Source organism: Choloepus didactylus, chromosome 14 (genome assembly GCF_015220235.1).
Source record: "Choloepus didactylus isolate mChoDid1 chromosome 14, mChoDid1.pri, whole genome shotgun sequence".
NCBI classification, from domain to species: domain Eukaryota; kingdom Metazoa; phylum Chordata; class Mammalia; order Pilosa; family Megalonychidae; genus Choloepus; species Choloepus didactylus.
The window spans coordinates 64453726-64472830 of NC_051320.1; the positions used below are offsets into that span (position 1 = coordinate 64453726).

The 19105-nt window shown below is 36.6% G+C and overlaps 1 protein-coding gene across 2 annotated transcripts in view; it reads left to right on the forward strand.

Annotated features, from left to right (window-relative positions):
* Window positions 1–19105, forward strand: part of EMC2 (ER membrane protein complex subunit 2) — a 92394-nt gene that overhangs the window by 26192 nt on the left and 47097 nt on the right. For both annotated transcript variants that reach the window (XM_037803018.1, XM_037803019.1), the window contains exon 5: window positions 10492–10549. In XM_037803018.1, coding sequence (XP_037658946.1) covers window positions 10492–10549 — 58 coding nt within the window. The remainder of the gene's footprint in view (window positions 1–10491; window positions 10550–19105) is intronic.

Here is a 19105-nt window from a genome sequence, read left to right on the forward strand (position 1 = left end):
CAATAGAATCAAATTGAGAGTTTAGAAATAGACCCCTAGGTATGTGGTTGACTGATTTTTGATAAGACCCCCAAATCCACAGAACTAGGACAGAGCACTCTCTTCAACAAATGGGGCTGGGAGAACTGGGTGGCCATAACCAAAAGAATGAAAGAGGACCCCTGCCTTACACCCTAATACCAAGGTTAATTCAAAGTGGATCAAAGACCTCAATATAAGAGACAGTACACTAAAACTCTTAGAAGATAATATAGGGAAATATTTTCAGGACCTAGTAATAGAAGGTAGCTTCTTAGATCTTACACCCAAAGCACAAGCAATGAAAGAAAAAATAGATAATTGGGAACTCTTCAAAATCAAAAGATTCTGTGCCTTAGAAACTTTGTTAAAAAGGTGAAGAGGCAGCCAAATCAATGGGAAAAAATATTTGGAAACCATGTATCTGATTAGAGACTGATATCATGCATATATAAAGAAATCCTACAATTCACCAATAGTATAAACAGCCCAATTATAAAATGGGCAAAGATATGAAAAAGTATTTTTCCAAAGAGGAAATAAAAATGGCTGAAAATACATGAAAAAATGTTCATCTTCACTTGCTATCAGGGAAATGCAGATCAAAACCACAATGAAATACCATCTCACACCTATAAGAATGGTTGTTGTTAAACAAACAGGAAACAATAAATATTGGAGAGGATGTGGAGAAATTAGAACTCTTATTCATTGCTGGTGGGAATGTATAAGGGTAGCCGCTGTGGAAGACAGTTGGCGGTTTCTCAGAAAACTAGATACTGAATTTAACCCTGCGATTCAGCAATTCCACTTCTCGGTATATACCCAGAAGCTTTGAAAGCAGTGACAAGAACAGACATTTGTACACTGATGTTTATAGTGGCATTGTTCACAGTTGCCAAGAGATGGAAACAATCCAAGTGTCCTTCAACAGACGAGTGGATGAGAAATGTGGTATATACATATGATGTAATACTATGCAGCAATAAGAAGGAACAAGGTCCTGAAACATATGGCAACTTGGATGAATCTTGATGATATAATGCTGGGTGAAATAAGTCAGACACAAAAAGAGAGATACGCTGTGTTACCACTTCTATGAACTCCCTGAGCAATGTATAATCGATGTTTTGTAATGTAGAATATTGGGGACTTAGAGATAGATAGAAGCTAGTGAGGGGGAATGATAATCTGATATGTACAGATATGTTAATGATGGTGAATTCAAAGGTATGAGAATGTGTAGGGGTGATGATTGTTTGTTAATGGGATTATACATATCAGAGCTGTATCAAAGGCAAATAGGATTGAAAGGGGTTGTTTAAAGGCACATATCCCATGGAACAGCACTACAAATATAGTTAGGTGCTTGCATGATATACTTCTAAGGTATGACATTGGAACAAAGAGTTGACAACAGAATGGTATATCAGAAAAATCTACGTATAGCATGCCAGGGACCATAATCAATAGGAATACCATACTAGTACCACACAAATACTAGGGACAAGTAATTAAGGGCTGGAAAGAGCTATGAGGTGTTTTGGGTCATGAGAGTTGTTTAAAATGGAGAGTGATGAGGATCGTACAACTAAGTGATGATAATGTGAGATATGGATGGATTATCATGGACATAACATATGCTATGTGAACTCCCCTACTTCATAAGTCAAGCCCATGATTGTGAGGCTTGTTCTGGTGAAACTTATTGTGTAAAGGGGGGCTAAGCCCACCCATAATTATGCTGCTTTTGTTGCTCAAACGTGCGCTTGCTTTCTCTAAGTCTAATTCTGCAAATAAATTCGTCACCCTACCTCCGAAGTGGTACAGGATCCCCCAGGCGAGTAAGTTTCCCTGGCGACAGGGGACACAGATTCTGGAAATGAGCCTGACCCTGGCATCGAGGAATTGAGAATGCCTTTTTTTTTTTTTTTCATTTTTATTGAGATTGTTCAGATACCATACAATTATCCAAAGATCCAAAGTGTACAATCACTTGCCCCTGAGTACCCTCATACAGCTGTGCATCCATCACACTTAATTTTTGTTCAATTTTTAGAACCTTTTCATCACTCCAGACAAGAAATAAAGTGCAAGATGAAAGAAAGAAAAAAAGAAAAGGAAACTCGAATCCTCCCCTATCCCTAACCAACCCCCCTCAATTGTTGACTCATAGTGTTGGTATAGTACATTTGTTACTGTTTATGAAAAAATGTTGAAATACTAGTAACTGTAGTATACAGTTTGCAATAGGTATATATTTCTTCCCTATATGCCCCTCTATTATTAACTTATAATTGTATTATCATACATTTGTTCTGCTTCATGGAAGCGATTTCTAGTATTTGTACAGTTAATCATGGACATTGCCCACCACAGGATTCAGTTTTATACATTCCCATCTTTTGACCTCCAACTTTCCTTCTGGTGACATATATGACTCTGAGCTTCCCCTTTCCACCTCATTCACACACCATTCGGCGCTGTTAGTTATTCTCACATCTTGCTACCAACACCCCTGTTCATTTCCAAAGATTTAAGTTCATCTTAATTGAACATTCTGCTCATACTAAGCAACCACTCCCCATTCTTAAGCCTCGTCCTATATCTTGGTACCTTATATTTCATGTCTATGAGTTTACATATTATAGTTAGTTCCTATCAGTGAGACCCTGCAATAATTGTCCTAATGTGTCCGGCTTATTTCACTCAGTATATTGCCCTCGAGGTTTTGTCATCAACCCATTTTTTTTTAAATATGGTTTTGTTCACTCACCATACATTCCATCCCAAGTAAATAATCGATGGTTTTCTGCATGGTCATACATTTATGTGTTCACCACCTTCACTATCTATATAAGAACATCTACATTTCTTCCACAAGGCAGGAGGGAGAGTCAAAGAAGGTAGAGAGGCAAAAGAAAGAGGAAAAAAAAAAGAATGACAGCTAGGAAGCAGCAAAAGGAAAAATAACCTTCAATCAAAGTAGAATAAAGAATCAGACAATACCACCAATGTCAAGTGTCTAACATGCCTCCCCTATGCCCCCCTCTTATCTGCATTCACCTTGGTATATCACCTTTGTTACATTAAAGGAAGCATAATACAATGATTCTATTAGTTACAGTCTCTAGTTTATGCTGATTGCATCCCTCCCCCAAAGCATCCCCATTTTTAACACCTTGCAAGGTTGACATTTGCTTGTTCTCCCTCGTAAAAGAACATATTTGTACATTTTATCACAATTGTTGAATACTCTAGATTTCACCAAGTTACACAGTCCCAGTCTTTATCTTTCCTCCTTTCTTGTGGTGTCTCACATGCTCCCCACCTTCCTCTCTCAACCGTATTCATAGTTACCTTTGTTCAGTGTACTTACATTGTTGTGCTGCCATCTCCCAAAATTGTGTTCCAAACCACACACTCCTGTCTTCTATCACCCTGTAGTGTTCCCTTTAGTATTTCCTGTAGGGCAGGTGTCTTGTTCACAAAGTCTCTCATTGTCTGTTTGTCAGAAAATATTTTGAGCTCTCCCTCATATTTGAAGGACAGCTTTGCTGGATACAGGATTCTTGATTGGTGGTTTTTCTCTTTCAGTATCTTAAATATATCACACCACTTCCTTCTTGCCTCCGTGGTTTCTGCTGAGAGAGCTGCACATAGTTTTATTAGGCTTCCTTTGTATGTAATGGATCGCTTTTCTCTTGCTGCTTTCAGGATTCTCTCTTTGTCTTTGACATTTGATAATCTGATTATTAAGTGTCTTGGCGTAGGCCTATTCATATCTCTTCTGTTTGGAGTACGCTGCGCTTCTTGGATCTGTAATTTTATGTCTTTCATAAGAGATGGGAAATTTTCATTAATTATTTCCTCTGTTATTGCTTCTTCCCCCTTTCCCTTCTCTTCTCCTTCTGGGACACCAGTGATACGTACATTATTGTACTTTGTTTCATCCTTGAGTTCCCGGAGACATTGCTCATATTTTTTCATTCTTTTCTCCATCTACTCCTTTGTGTGTAGGCTTTCAGGTGTTTTGTTCTCCAGTTCTAGAGTGTTTTCTTCTGCCTCTTGAGATCTGCTGTTGTATGTTTCCATTGTGTCTTTATCTCTTGTGTTGTGCCTTTCATTTCCATAGATTCTTCTAGTTGTTTTTTTGAACTTTTGGTTTCTGCCGTATACATGTCCAGTGCTTCCTTTACAGCCGCTATCTCTTTTGCAATATCTTCTCTAAACTTTTTGAATTGATTTAGCATTAGTTGTTTAAATTCCTGTATCTCAGTTGAAGTGTACGTTTGTTCCTTTGACTGGGCCATAACTTTGTTTTTCTTAGTGTAGGTTGTTATTTTCTGTTGCCTAGGCATGGTTTCCTTGGTTATCCAAATCAGATTTTCCCAGACCAGAACAGGCTCAGGTCCCAGAGGGAAGAAATATTCAGTATCTGGTTTCCCTGAGGGTGTGTCTTAGAAAATTGCTCCACCCTTTGATGCCTTGGGTTACTGTGCTTTTCTGCCCAGCAGGTGATGCCTGTTAGCCTATAATTCTTGACTGGTGTGAGGAGGTATGGCCATGTTCCCCCAGGCTCTGGGGTCTGGTTCTGAATGGAAAGGGCCCCACCCCTTTCCTCCTAGAGAAGACAGACCCCTCAGGTGGAGGTCATTAGCATTTCAGTGGTCTTGCTCTCTGCTTGTGCTGTCTCCACCCTCCCCAGAGTCACAGCCCTGGAAACTGAAAATGACTGGGGCTTTCTCCACTGAGCCAAAAAAGAAACAGATAGTCCTCTTCAGACCCAGTCCAAGGCGACCCTCCAGCTCTCCCAGGTCAGTTGTCACCCAAAGCCTCTGTCTGTTTTTTGGGGCTGCGTACCTGTAGTGAGCAGTTCACACTCGCTACTTAAAACCCCAGTTGGAGCTCAGCTGAGCTGTATTCGCTTGCTGGGAGAGAGCTTCTCTCTGGCACCACGAGGCTTTGCAGCTCTGGCTATGGGGGAGGGGGTCTCACGACTTGGTTCCGCAGGTTTTACTTACAGATTTTATGCTGTGTTCTTGGGCATTCCTCCCAATTCAGGTTGGTGTATGATGAGTGGATGGTCTTGTTTGTCCCCCCGCAGTTATTCTGGATTATTTACTGGTTGTTTCTGGTTTTTTGTAGTTGTTCCAGGGGGACTACTTAGCTTCCACTCCTCTCTATGCCGCCATCTTGCCCGAGTCCCCGAGAATGCCTTTTTGACCAAAAGGGGGAAAAGAAAGTCAACAAAAGAAGGTTTCAGTGCCTAAGAGAATTCAAATAGAGTTGAGAGGCTGTTCTGGAGGTTACTCCTGTGCATGCTTCACCTAGATATGCCAAATGGCCACAGTACAAGCCCAAGTCAACAGTAGTTCTGAAAATCCGAAAGAATACCCAGATCCCTATCCTAGACTCTGTTAAAGTACACTCACTAAGTTTCATCTTTGGAAACTTAAATCCTTCAGAGAACATCTGTAATAGCTAAGTCCCAGAACCCAGAGGCTATAGCCTCTTCAAGAACATCAACCAGATTTGTCCACTTTTCGCATAAAGTCAAGACCCCTTTTTAACATGAGCAGGTTAGGGTGGTCACTGCCTAGACATCCCAAAGTTCAGGAAAATGATCAAATTAGAAGAAGGGGTAGTGTTCCAGTTTGCTAATGCTGCCAGAATGCAGAATACCAAAGGATTTGCTTTTATGAAAACGTCTTATTTGGTTACATGGTTACACTCTTAAGGCCATATGGTGTCCAAGGTAAGGCATCAACATTAGGGTACCTTCACTGAAGGATGACCAAATGGCTTCTGGAAAACCTCTGTTAGCTGAGAAAGCATGTGGCTGGCGTCTGCTCTGGAGTTCTGGTTTCAAATGGCTTTCTCCCAAGATGTTCCTCTCTAGGTATCTGCTTGCTCCTAGGTTGCATTCTCCAAAATGTCTCTGTAAGCTGCTGCTCCTCTCCAAAATATCATCCTCAGTTGCTCTCCAAAATGTCACTCTTAGCTGCTCTGAGGTCCTACTGTCTGTGAACTCCTTTATAGGACTCCATTAATCCAATTGCCCTGAATGGGCGGGGTAGCATCTCCATGGAAATTATCCAATCAAACATTTCACTCACAGTTGATTGAGTGAGTGAAATGCATGGAAACACTCAATCAAAAGATTCCTAACTAATGAATACTAATACATCTGCCCCCACAAGATTGCATCAAAGAACATGACATTTGGGGGACATAATACATCCAAACCAGCACAGGTAGCAACAAACAAGATGGGATTTAACAAAGGATTACAAATACTGAATCTCTATATAATTTTCTTTTTCTTGGTTGCTGGAGTATTAGAATGGCTAGAGGGAGAGGATTGAAATGGTGGAACTGTAGCCTGTGGCATCCTTTGAAATTTGTTCTGTAGCTGCTTGGTGAATTGTAACTTGAAAGTTGTCACCTTTTTGTGTATATGTTGTATTACACAGTAAGGATATAACTGAAACTATGGTGCTGTAACTCATAACATTTTTGGAAATTTCCTATGTAACTACTCGTTAAATCATACGTTGAGGTGTATTTTCTTTTTGTATATATGTTATATCTCATAGTAGGGAGGTGGCTGAGGCTGTGGAACTGTAGCCCATGGCATTCTTTGAAGTTTGCTCTCTAACTACTTGTTGAATTGCACTTGGAAAGTTATCACTTCTACAATAAAAATATGATTTAAAAAAAAAAAAAAGAAATCCCATTGAGCATATGTTGGCCATGCTTTGATTAAGGCTCCATTCTATGGGTTCTTCATTTGGCCTTTTGAGTCGTCCTTCTTCTTCCATGAAAGGTAGCTTCTATTTGTAGGTGATTTCTTTGCTCAGCCTGCTTCCTGCCTTTAGAACTTTAGATGTCAAAAAGCCTCATATTATTTTGTATTGTTTTTGTCCCTTTCAGTCCAAGCAAGCCTGAATTTGCAGTGTTTTTTTCTTTTTTTAATTTTTTTATTTTAAATTCAGTTTTATTGAGATATATTCACATACCATACAGTCATCCATGGTGTACAATCAACTGTTCACAGTACCATCTTAAAGTTGTGCATTCATCACCCTAATCTATTTTTGAACATTTTCTTTACACCAGAAAGAATCAGAATCAGAATAAAAAATAAAAATAATTTAAAAGAAAGTCCACACACCCCCCATCCCACGCTAGTTTTCATTTAGGTTTTGTCCCTATTTTTCTACTTATCCATCCATATACTGGATAAAGGGACTGCGATCCACAAGGTTTTCACGATTATACTGTTACCCTTGTAAGCTGCATTGTTATATAGTCGTCTTCAAGAGTCCAGGCTACTGGGTTGGAATTTGGTGGTTTCAGGTGTTTACTTCTAGCTATTCCAATATATTAAAACCTAGAAAGTATTATCTGTATAGTGCATAAGAATGTCCACCAGAGTGACGTCTTGACTCCATTTGAAATCTCTCAGCCACTGAAGCTTTATTTCGTTTCATTTCACATCCCCCTTTTGGTCAAGAAGATGTTCTCAATCCCACGATGCCAGGTCCAGATTCATCCCTGGGAGTCATATCCTGCGTTGCCAGGGAGATTGACACCCCTGGGAGTCAGGTCCCACTTAGGGGGGAGGGCAGTGAGATCACCTGCCAGGGTGGCCTAGTTAGAGAGAGAGGGCCACATCTGAGCAATAAAGAGGCACTCAGGGGGAGACTCTTAGACAGAATTTTAAGCAGGTTTAGCCTTTCCTTTGCGGTAACAAGCTTCATAGGGGCAAGCCCCAAGACAGAGGGCTCAGCATGTCAAGCCGTCAGTCCCCAGTGTTTATGAGAACATCAGCAACAATCCAGGTGAGGAAATCCAACACCTCCGCATCCTCCCCCAGCTCCCAGAGGGACCCCGGATATATATTTTTATTCTCTGCCAAAATTACTTTGGGATGTGTTGCTATTTCACTGTAACCTATATAGACCAATTTGCAGTGCTTTTATGATCTAACTTGGATGCCATACTCTGTCCTTTTTCCAGGTCTTATTGATTATACAGGTTATTCTGTGTAGGAGAGGACTACTCAAAGGAATGAATACTACGAGACAAATGTGGGGCCTTCTTGGAGGCTTCCTACCACAAGTAGATTGCATATATCATGATTCTTTATCCCTAAATATTCAGTGTGTATTTACCAGCAATGAAGACGTGTTTTTACATAACACAGTGTAGTTATCAATTTCACAGATTTAGCATTGTTGTAAAACTTTTGTCTAATCTGGTATCCATATTCTAATTTTATCGTTTGACTCAATGTCATTTATAGTGATTTTTTTTTTTTTTCTTTTTTTTGCCATCTAGTACAGTATTCAATCCAGGACAAGATTTCTTAAACTCAGTACTATTGACATTTTGGAACAGATAATTCTTTGTTATGGGGGCTGTCCTGTGCATTGTAGGATGTTTAGCAGCATCCCTGGTTTCTGCCTACTAGATACCAGTAGCTCTCCCCAAGTCTTGACAACCAAAAGTGGCCCCAAACATTGCCAAATTTCCTCTGGGAAGCAAAATCACTCCCTATTGAAAAGCACTGTTCTAAGATCAATGATTGCATTTAGTTTTAATGTCTTGTTGGTCCCCTTTAATCTATAACAGATCCACTGCCTTTGTCTTTTGTACCATTGACATTTTTGAAGGCTGTAATTCCACACTCCACACCACACACCACCACCACCCCCCTTTTTTTGGATTCTCATTTTGGAATTACCTGATTTTCCACATTGATACATTCAGGTTATGCACTCACTGCCATAACACTTTATAAGTGAAGTTGTATCCTTCTCGGAGAATCATGCCGTGAGGTGCATCTTGTCCCATTGCACCTCATTGGTGATGTTAATGTCAAGTTACTACGTGATCTTCCATGCGATTAGTTCCCTTGCAACTAATAATCAGTCTTTGGAGAGACACTTTAAGACCATGCAAATATCCTATTCACTGTATACTATAGAAATATAAATTTGATAATTATATATCAATATAACTAGAAAACTACTAGAATTCAAATTGTGATTCTATTAATGAAATGGATGGATCATCATCTATCTTCCTCTGCCATCACTGGTATATTCCCCAGAAGGTATATAGTTGGAAAAAGATTGCAGGGTGATTCTCATATACTGTATATTGTGAGACCCCTGCTTGGACCTTGTTTATATACATTCTTGTTTTATTTTATTACTTCATGATTTTATATTGTTTCTTCATTTAGTTAAAGGTTCTTATGAGGATAGCATGCCTACTGTAGTACCATGTATTTGATGCACAATCTCTTTTTTTTTTTATTTGAACTACTTCAAAGTCTGGTTCACTTAATGTTCATTGATGCCCTTTGGCTTTCACTTTATATGGATCCACTTATGAATTGTCTGCTTTTATTTTTCTCAATAGTCTGCTGCAGTTAAAGTATTCTTACCTATTGGTGTGATCATAATCACAAATAAAGCTTGGGGACTACAGTTGACTGATCTCTTATTATGATGATATAGAATATTAGTATGTTGAATATCATTAAGAGAAAAATATAAAATATAAAAATTCCCATTAGGAACATTAGGGATGGATCCTTAAGAATGTATCTGCTGCTCCCAGTTTTTAGAAACACTGATGTAAAAATTTTTAAATATTGTTTTTGATTTTTTTTTTTCTAAAGACCTACGTGAAGAAGTGGAGAAATTTATCAGAATAGAGCTAGGAGCAATGGATATAGTTAGGAAGAAATTTCAGAATCACTCAGCTGTTTTTCCCTTTACCCCAAAAAAGATTATAATGTATGAATAAATAGTTACATAAGGTGTGATTTCTGATACATCCATCCTTATGGTAGTATCTTATAATGTTAATCTTGACTTCTTAGTTCTGTACTATCACATTTGGTTATTTTTATTTGATAAAGTTGTGTTCTGTTTCCCTTATGAGATTGAATCCCAGAAAGTAGTAACTATTGCATGTTCATACTTAGGCATTTAGTAAATTGAACTGAACCAGCTCAACTAAGGAAAGCTATCACAAATATTCATTAAAAGGGAATTAATATGTAGAACATTTCTTTGTGAATGTATTTGTTGAAATTAAACTTTGTCGTATGTTTTTTAGGCTGTAATTCTAGGTATAATAACTTGGATCACAAAAGTGTCTCTTTGTGTGGCTACTTTTTGCCTTTATATTTTGGCGAAATGAAATCAGCATATTTGGAAAGTATATTTTTTCTGTAGATATGTTATATGTGAATTTTTTCGTTACACATGTGGGACTGGAGCAAACTTTTACTGTTAAATGAAGATGGGTGGAGACTTGGATAGAATTGTAAATGCATTCCTTTTATAGTAAGGGATTTCAAGCCTTGCCATTTTAATGTTTTTCTATATATTACAATTTATATCTATATTTAAGATAATGATTCTTGATGTTTCTTTTTATTTTAAATAGATATGATGATGCTATACAGCTATATGACCGAATTTTACAAGAGGATCCAACTAACACGGTAAGTTAGCTGACTATCCTGAAGGGAAATATAAAGTTTAATTTTAAAAGTGAAAATAACTCACTGAGGAAATAGTGGAAAAATACGTATTGAGCTAGATTTTGTGTTTGTATTTTAAATATTTCATGTTGGGCAACATTTTCTATTGTTTTGAAAGATTTAATGATCTCCAGTAAAGTTTGACTCTATATCTTAATTAGAAAGAAATTTGTTGAAATATGGAGTGCATGGTCTATGTATTTGCAAAACAGCGCAGCAGAGTCTAGTGTTTTTGTAATATTTTGAAGTTAATGAATTACCGACTTCTATAGTTGAGTAGTTACTTTTAGAAAAATGAAAAAAAGTCATCTCAGTAATTGGTATATGGAATTAATGAAAGTGTTTTGTTTTGCTTTTTTTTTTCCTGCCTTATACCTGAATAAACGTATGTTGTATGTTTTTCTTAAGACCTTTAATTTGCCCTGATTTTGAACAAATATTTGTATCAGTTTATTGGATAGAATAATTTGTTCTAAAGATATCTATATAGTATTATTTATTTTTAAGAATACCCTGGTGAATTTTTTTTAATCTATTGGCATTATAGCTTTTCTCAGACCTTTTACTAAATGAAACATTACTTTGGAAACTTCAGGTAGCATATTGGATATATGAAAGTTTTATGTCGTTATTCTCATGTACAAAGATGCCTGCTAGAAGAAAATCACTATTTCTAGAATTTTTAAACAAAATTGAGGTTGAGTTTGTTTTTCCCTTTCATAGAAGGGAAAATTGTTATATTAAAACATGAAACAAATACATGAAGATTTTTGTCTTATTTAGCAAGTATTTCAGTAAAAATAGACATTTTTAAAAAGATCGTGTAGTATACAGTTGTGGATTTTAAGATGCAAAATGCTTAGTAATTAAACAATGGTAACTTTATTCATTATTTATACCAGCATGTTAAATTACTTAAGTCTTGAAATGTATAGTTAATAGATAGCATTTATTCTATCTGAGGGAGCAAAATAATTTATTAAAAATATCCCCAACTTAAACTGACTTGGATGACTCCTAATTGCAAGAAAATAAATTACTAGCTATTGATTTTTAACCTGGTATGAGGTTATAAATCCCTGATCTTATTTTCTCTTTACCCTTTTTGATATTGTAGTAATGTTTGTTTATCCAGCAGTAGTTGGTATATTTTTTAAAATGATAATTCTTGCTTTAAATCCTGTCCCACCCCTGGCATATTTTCTCAGGATTTTCTTTTTTTTGATTGTTGACCCAAAAGTGTTTATTATATTGAAAGGATTCTCAGAGTACAGAGAGTTCAGGGAAAAGTTTTGACAGATCTGTAAACCTAATTGCTATTAAACAATAAGATAGCACTTCTATTTTTTTATATAGCGACTACCCATAAAAAGATTTAAAATGGAAAGTTTTTAAACAATTGCCTCATCTTAACTATGTAACAGCTTGCCTCTGTCTTATTAAAACAATTCTTTTATAAAAGCACCATTTTTCTTTTCCTGAAGATTTTCTTAATACTTTTTTCAGTTATTAGATTTCACCAGAGTTTCAGAAGTATTTATTTTTCACTCAATTATATGGTGAAAAAAAAAAATTGTTTTCTACAAAAAGTTTGAATTCATGTATTTTTCTCATACCAGGTTAAAAATCAATAGCTAGTAATTTATTTTCTTGCAATTAGGAGTCATCCAAGTCAGTTTAAGTTGCGGATATTTTTAATAAATTATTTTGCTCCCTCAGAATCTATGATAAAATGTAATTAACTAATGTTCGGTCTTTGTAGTACTTTCCATGTTTTATGGCTTTATGTTACCCTATCTGTGACTCGCTAAAAGGGAAATCCAAATAGTTCCCTTCCTAGAACATGCGTAAGTTGGTAGTAACTAAATCCCTTAGTGTTTGGGTAAATGTTTGAGAACAAGGTGACTCAATTTAGCTTTGCTAAATGTGCTGTTCTTTCATCATACATTATCTAATCTCCCCTCAAACCTATCTTCTACAAACAATTATTGAGTGCCTGTCATGAGCCACATAACTGGCACAGTTAAACATGGCACAATTAAACAAAGTGTTCTTGTTACTAAGGGTAAAGACACCATGTCTGTTCCTGTATCCGTAGAAGGCACTGTGCTAGACAGTGAGAGAGATAACAAAGCCATGTAAGACCTAAAACTAATAAAGTCTAGTAGGGGAAGACATATTTAAACATTTAAGTTACCATGTGGTAGACATCTCAGTTTTTTTTCCAAAGTAGTTTTGATGTAGTCTTTCAAAGGTGAGAAAGTCCAGTTTCATCCTCACTCATAGTTGTAGTTTAAGCTTTCATACTTTTCTTATTCTCTGCATTGTCTTAAAGTGATCAAAGGACCTTTCCTGTTGGTCTTGTGGCACTGTGTTCTTAGATATCTAGTATAGCAATGATATTCATCTAAGCTTTAAGGGCCTTTCCTCCCCCCTCACATGCTTTCATTATTATTTCAAGAAACATTTATTAAGTGCTTGCATTGTGCTTAGGGCAGGGAATAGGATAAATGAGACACCACCCTTGATTTTCTTTGCTTTTAGGGAGGCAGCATGATAAAATGAATAGACTAGGGACTTATTAAATCCCGATTCTCTGATGACTTCTGTGAGAAATTTGAGCCTTACAGGCCTGAAAGGATGAGTATGGCATAATGAGACAAATAATATCTCAAAGGAATGGCATGAGAAAGCCTTAACTTTATAAAACTATAAGGCCTGCTTAGGGAAGAGAGAATAATTCAATTAGAAGTTTTTTCTTTTGAGAGGGTTATGAAATGGGACATCTTCTCTACATCACTATATTTTTTTAATTTTGAAATTTTTTTGTATTAGAAAAGTTGTCAATTTACAGAAAACCCATGCATTGAATGCAGTTCCCATCTACTCTCCTTATTATTAACACTTTGCATTACTATGATACATTTGTTATAATTGATGAAACAATATTATTATAGTTGTAGTATTACCTATAGTCCATAGTTTACAGATCACTGTGTTATACATTCTTATGGTTTTTAGGTTTTTTTGTTTTTTTGTTTTTTTTTCTGGTAACATATACATACAACCTAAAATTTCCCCTTTTAACCACATTTAAATATATACTTTAGTGGGGTTAATTACATTCACAATGTTGTGCTACCAACACCACCATACATTACGAAAACTTTTTCATCACACCAAACAGAACTTCTGTACCAATTAAGCAATAACTCTATTCCCTACCCACAACCTCTCTCCTGGTAACCTGTATACTAGTTTCTGACTCTGAATTTGCTTTTTCTAATTATTTGACATAAGTGAGATCATAGATTTGCCCTTTTTACAGCTCATTGTGATACCTTCAATGTTCATCCATATTGTTCCATGTATCAGAACTTCATTCCTTTTTACAGCTAATATTCTCGTGTGTGTGTGTGTGTGTGTGTGTGTGTGTATTACATTTTGTTTATCCATTCATCTGTTGATGGGCACTTGAGTTACTTCCATCTTTTGGCAATTGTATATGATGCCACTGTGAACATCTATGGAAAAATACCTGTTCTAGTTCTTGCTTTCAGTTCTTTTGGGTATATACCTAGCAGTGGAATTACTGAATCATAAGATAATTCTATACTGTCTTTTAACTTTCTTAGGATCTGCCAAACTGTTTTCTATATTGTCTGTACCTGTTTTTCCACATCCTCTCTGACACTTTTTATTTTCTGTGTTTTTTTTAATAGTAGCCATTCTAGTGGATGTGAAATGGTAACTTCATTGTGGTGGTTTTGATTTGCATTTCAGTAATAGCTAATAATGTTGAGTGTCTTTTCTTGAGCTTATTAGCCATATGTATAGCTTTGGAGAAATGTCTGTTCATTTCTTTTGCCCATTTTAAATCAGATTGGATATCATTTTATTGTTGAGTTTTATTATTTCTTTATATATTCTAGATATTAAACCCTTATCAGATATGTCATTTACAAATATTTTCTCCCATTTTCTAAGATGTCTCTTTACTTTCATGATAAAGTCCTTTGATGTTCAAAATTTTTAATTTTAGTGAAGTCCCTTTATCTATTTTTGTTGTTGTTGCTCATGCTTTTGGTGTAAAGTCTAAGTAACCAAAGCATCCTGAAGATGCTTCCCTATGTTTTCTTACAGGAGTTGTATAGTTTTTTTGCTTCTTACGTTTAGGTCTTAGATCATTTTGAGTTAATTTTTGAATATGGTGTGAGATATAGGGATCCACCTTCATTCCTTTGCATGGGAATATCCTTTTTCCTAGCACCATTTCCTGAAGAGACTATTCTTTCCCAGTTGAGTGGACTTAGCACCTTTGTCAAAAATCAGTGGGCCATACCCACAGAAAAAATTCAGGTTACTCAGTAAATCTCCCCGTCTAACAGTCTGCACCTTTAAAACATACCTGCAAACTTCCTTTTCCCACTAAAGGTAATATATTGGGGGCTATTATTTTGCCTACTACCCACCTTACTACTGAAAGTACTTTGAACTCCAGTCATATTGAAGGGCAAATATTTATATTCATTGATCTGAATCATTCTGAAAGAAAGGTAAGTGTAATGCCTCATAATGAGCTTGAATGATATATATTTATAGCTTTTATAATCATTTATGTCTATTTTCTAAATTTTTGGCTAAAATGTCTGTTTTCATAACCTCTTAGATCTACTTAACTGCTAAAGTTGATAATGTATCACTTCATATACAATTTTTTTTAAAAATTCATTTTTATTGACATATGTTCACATACCATACAGTCATCCATGGTGTACAATCAGCTGTTCACAGTACATCATAAAGTTGTGCATTCATCACCCCAGTCTGTTTTTGAACATTTTCCTTATACCAGAAAGAATTAGAATAAGAAGAAAAAATAAAGAACACCTGAATCATCCCCTCCATCTCACCCTATTTTTCATTTAGTTTTTGTCCCCATTTTTCTACTCATCCATCCATACACTGGATAAAGGGAGTGCGATCCACAAGGTTTTCACAGTCACGCTGTCACCCCTTGTAAGCTACATTGTTATACAATCATCTTCAAGAGTCAAGGCTACTGGGTTGGAGTTTGGTGGTTTCAGGTTTTTACTTCTAGCAATTCCAATACATTAAAACCTAAAAAGTGTTATCTATATAGTGCATAAGAATGTCCACCAGAGTGACCTCTTGACTCCATTTGAAATCTCTCAGCCACTGAAGCTTTATTTCATTTCATTTCACATCCCCCTTTTGGTCAAGAATATGTTCTCAATCCCATGATGCCGGGTCCAGGTTCATCCCCGGGAGTCATATCCTGTGTTGCCAGGGAGATTTATACCCCTGGGAGTCAGGTCCCACGTAGAGGGAAGGACAGTGAAATCACCTACCAGGGTGGCTTAGTTAGAGAGAGAGAACCACATCTGAGCAACAAAGAGGCACTTGGGGAGACTCTTAGGCACAATTATAAGCAGGTTTAGCCTCTCCTTTGCGGTAACAAGCTTCATGGGGCAAGCCCCAAGACAGAGGGCTCAGCTTGTCAAGCCGTCAGTCCCCAGTGTTTGTGAGAACATCAGCAACAATCCAGGTGAGGAAATCCAACACCTCCGCATCCTCCCCCAGCTCCTCAGGGGGGCCCCAAATACATATTTTTATTCTCTGCCCAAATTACTTGGGGATGTGTTGCTATTTGTCCTAGTTTGCTAATGCTGCAGAATGCAAAACACCAGAGATGGATAGGCTTTTATAAAATGGGGGTTTATTTCACTACACAGTTACAGTCTTAAGGCCACAAAACGTCCAAGGTAACACATCAGTAATCGGGTACCTTCACTGGAGATGGCCAACGGCGTCTGGAAAACCTCTCTTAGCTGGGAAGGCACATGGCTGGCGTCTGCTCCAAAGTTCTGGTTTCAAAATGGCTTTCTCCCGGGCATTCCTCTCTAGCAAGCTTGCACCTCTTCAAAACGTCACTCACAGCTGCACTCCATTGCCTCTCCTTGAGCCAGCTCATTTATATGGCTCCACTGATCAAGGCCCACCCTGAATGGGTGGGGCCATGCCTCCATGGGAGTATCCCACCAGAGTCACCACCCACAGCTGGGTGGGGCACATCTCCATGCAAACAACCTAATCCAAATGGTCCAACTTAATCCCCACTATTATGCTTGCCCCACAAGATTGCATCAAAGAATATGGCTTTTCCTGGGGGACATAATACATTCAAACCGGCACACTATTTCACTCTAATCTATACATACCTACCATATCTCACTTCCTATTCAAAGTTCCATGTAATTGTGGTGTTTGAACAAACTGACTATAGAAGTTATATTGTTTAGAAAATGTAGATCCTACACCAAATAAACATTTCTTCCCTTGGTCTCACGTGAAGTTGAAGTTTTAACACACAGTCAGTTTCAACCTTTATTCTTTGGCCCGATTTGCCCTAGTCTTAACCAGATCTGCTTCATTCATATCTCTAATTGAAGTCTGGGCTCTTTTTCAGCTTTTTTTTTTTAACAGTTGCTATATGCATTAATACATACAATTTTAATGGGAAATAGCTTACTACATTTTTAGTATTTTTGGAATCATGTCACTGTATAAATCATATTTTTATGGAAAAATAAGTGAGAGCTGTGTCAGTACTTTTGGGCAGATTAGCTAAAAATGTTTATCACTCTTATCTAGCAGGAAGATGAATATTAAGGAATATTAGTAGGTACATCACTTGGTTATTTATATGCAGTATGTCACAAATATCTCATCATAAATTCAAAGAGAAATAAAATATTTTCTATTAAAAAAATTAATGGGCCATAGATGTGAGGGTTGATTTCTGAACTCTAAATTTGATTCCATTGGGTCTAAATATCTATTGTGCCAGTGCTGTGCTGTTTTGACTACTATAGCTTATTACTAAGTTTTAAATTGGGCAGTACGAGTCTTCCAATTTCCTTCTTCTTTTTAGGACACTTATCCTTCCACATAAATTTAGTGATTGGCTTTTCCATTTCTACAAAGAAAACTGTTGGAATTTTGATTTGGATTGCATCTAATCTGTAAATCACTTTGGGTAGAATTGACTTCTTAACAATATTTAGTCTTCCAATCCAAGAACACGGAATGTTCTTCCATTTTTTTTTAGGTTTTCTTTGATTTCTTTTAGCAATGTTTTGTAGTTTTCCATGTGTAAGTCCTTTACATCCTTGGTTAAATTTATTCCTACATATTTGATTCTTTTAATTGCTATTTTAAATGGAATTTTTTCTTGATTTCCTCTTCAGATTTGTTTACTGGTCTTGTATAGAAACACTACTTTTTGTGCGCTAATTTTGATAATTAGTTCTTGTAGCTCTCGTGGATTTTTCACCATTTTCTGTATAGAGGATCATGTCATCTGCAAATAGGGTAAGTCTCACTTCTTCCTTTCCAAATTGGATGCCTTTTATTTCTTTCTCTTGCCTAATTGCTCTGGCTAGAACTTCCAGTACAATGTTGAGTAACAGTGGTGACACTGGACTTCCATGCTTTGTTCCTAGTCTTAGAGAGAAAGCTTTCCGTCTTTCACCACAGAGTATGGTGTTAGCTGTTAGGGTTTTTCATATGTACCCTTTATCATGTTGAGGACGTTCCCTTCTGTTCCTAGTTTTTTAAGTGTTTTTGTCAAGAATGGGTGCTGGATTTTGTCAAATGCCTTTTCAGCATTAATTGAGATGATCATGTGTGTTTTTTTCCCTTTGTTCTCTTAATGTGGTAATGATTGATTTTATGTTGAATGACCTGTACATACCTAGTGTAAATCCCACTTGATAATGCTGTATAATTCTTTTACTGTGCTGTTGGATTCAGTTCAGTAATACTTTGTTGAGGATTTTTGCATCTATATAAGAGACACTGGTTTGTAATTTTTTCTTGTGGTATGTTTATCTGGCTTTGTTATAAGGGTGACGACCTCATAGAATGAGTTAGGGAGTGTTCCCTCCTCTTCAATTTTTTGGAAGAGTTTGAGCAGAATTATTGTTTATTCTTGGAATGTTTGGTAAAGTTCACTTGTGAAGCTATCTGGTCTTGGGCTTTCCTTTGCTTGGGAAGCTTTTGATGACTGATTCAGTCTCTTTCCTTGTTACTGGTTTGTTGAGATCTTTTATTTCTCTTTGAGTCAGTATTGGTAATATGTGTGTTTCTAGGAATTTATCCATCTCATCTAGATTATCTAACTTGTTGATGTGCAGTTGTTCATAGTATCCTCTTTTAGTTCTTTTTATTTCAGAGGGATGGTAGTAATGTCCCCCTTTGCATTTTTGATTTAGGGTCTGCTCTCTTTTTCTTTGTCAGTCTGGTTAGGGGTTTGTCGATTTTAATTATCTTCTCAAAAATTTACTTTTGGTTTTACTGATTTTCTCTCTCTCTTTTTTTTCCCGCTGTATTTCATTTAACTCTTCTCTAATTTTTGTGATTTTTCTTCTTTCTGCTGGCTTTGGATTTAGTTTATGCTTCTTTTCAGTCCTTCAGTTTTGAGGTTATGTCTCT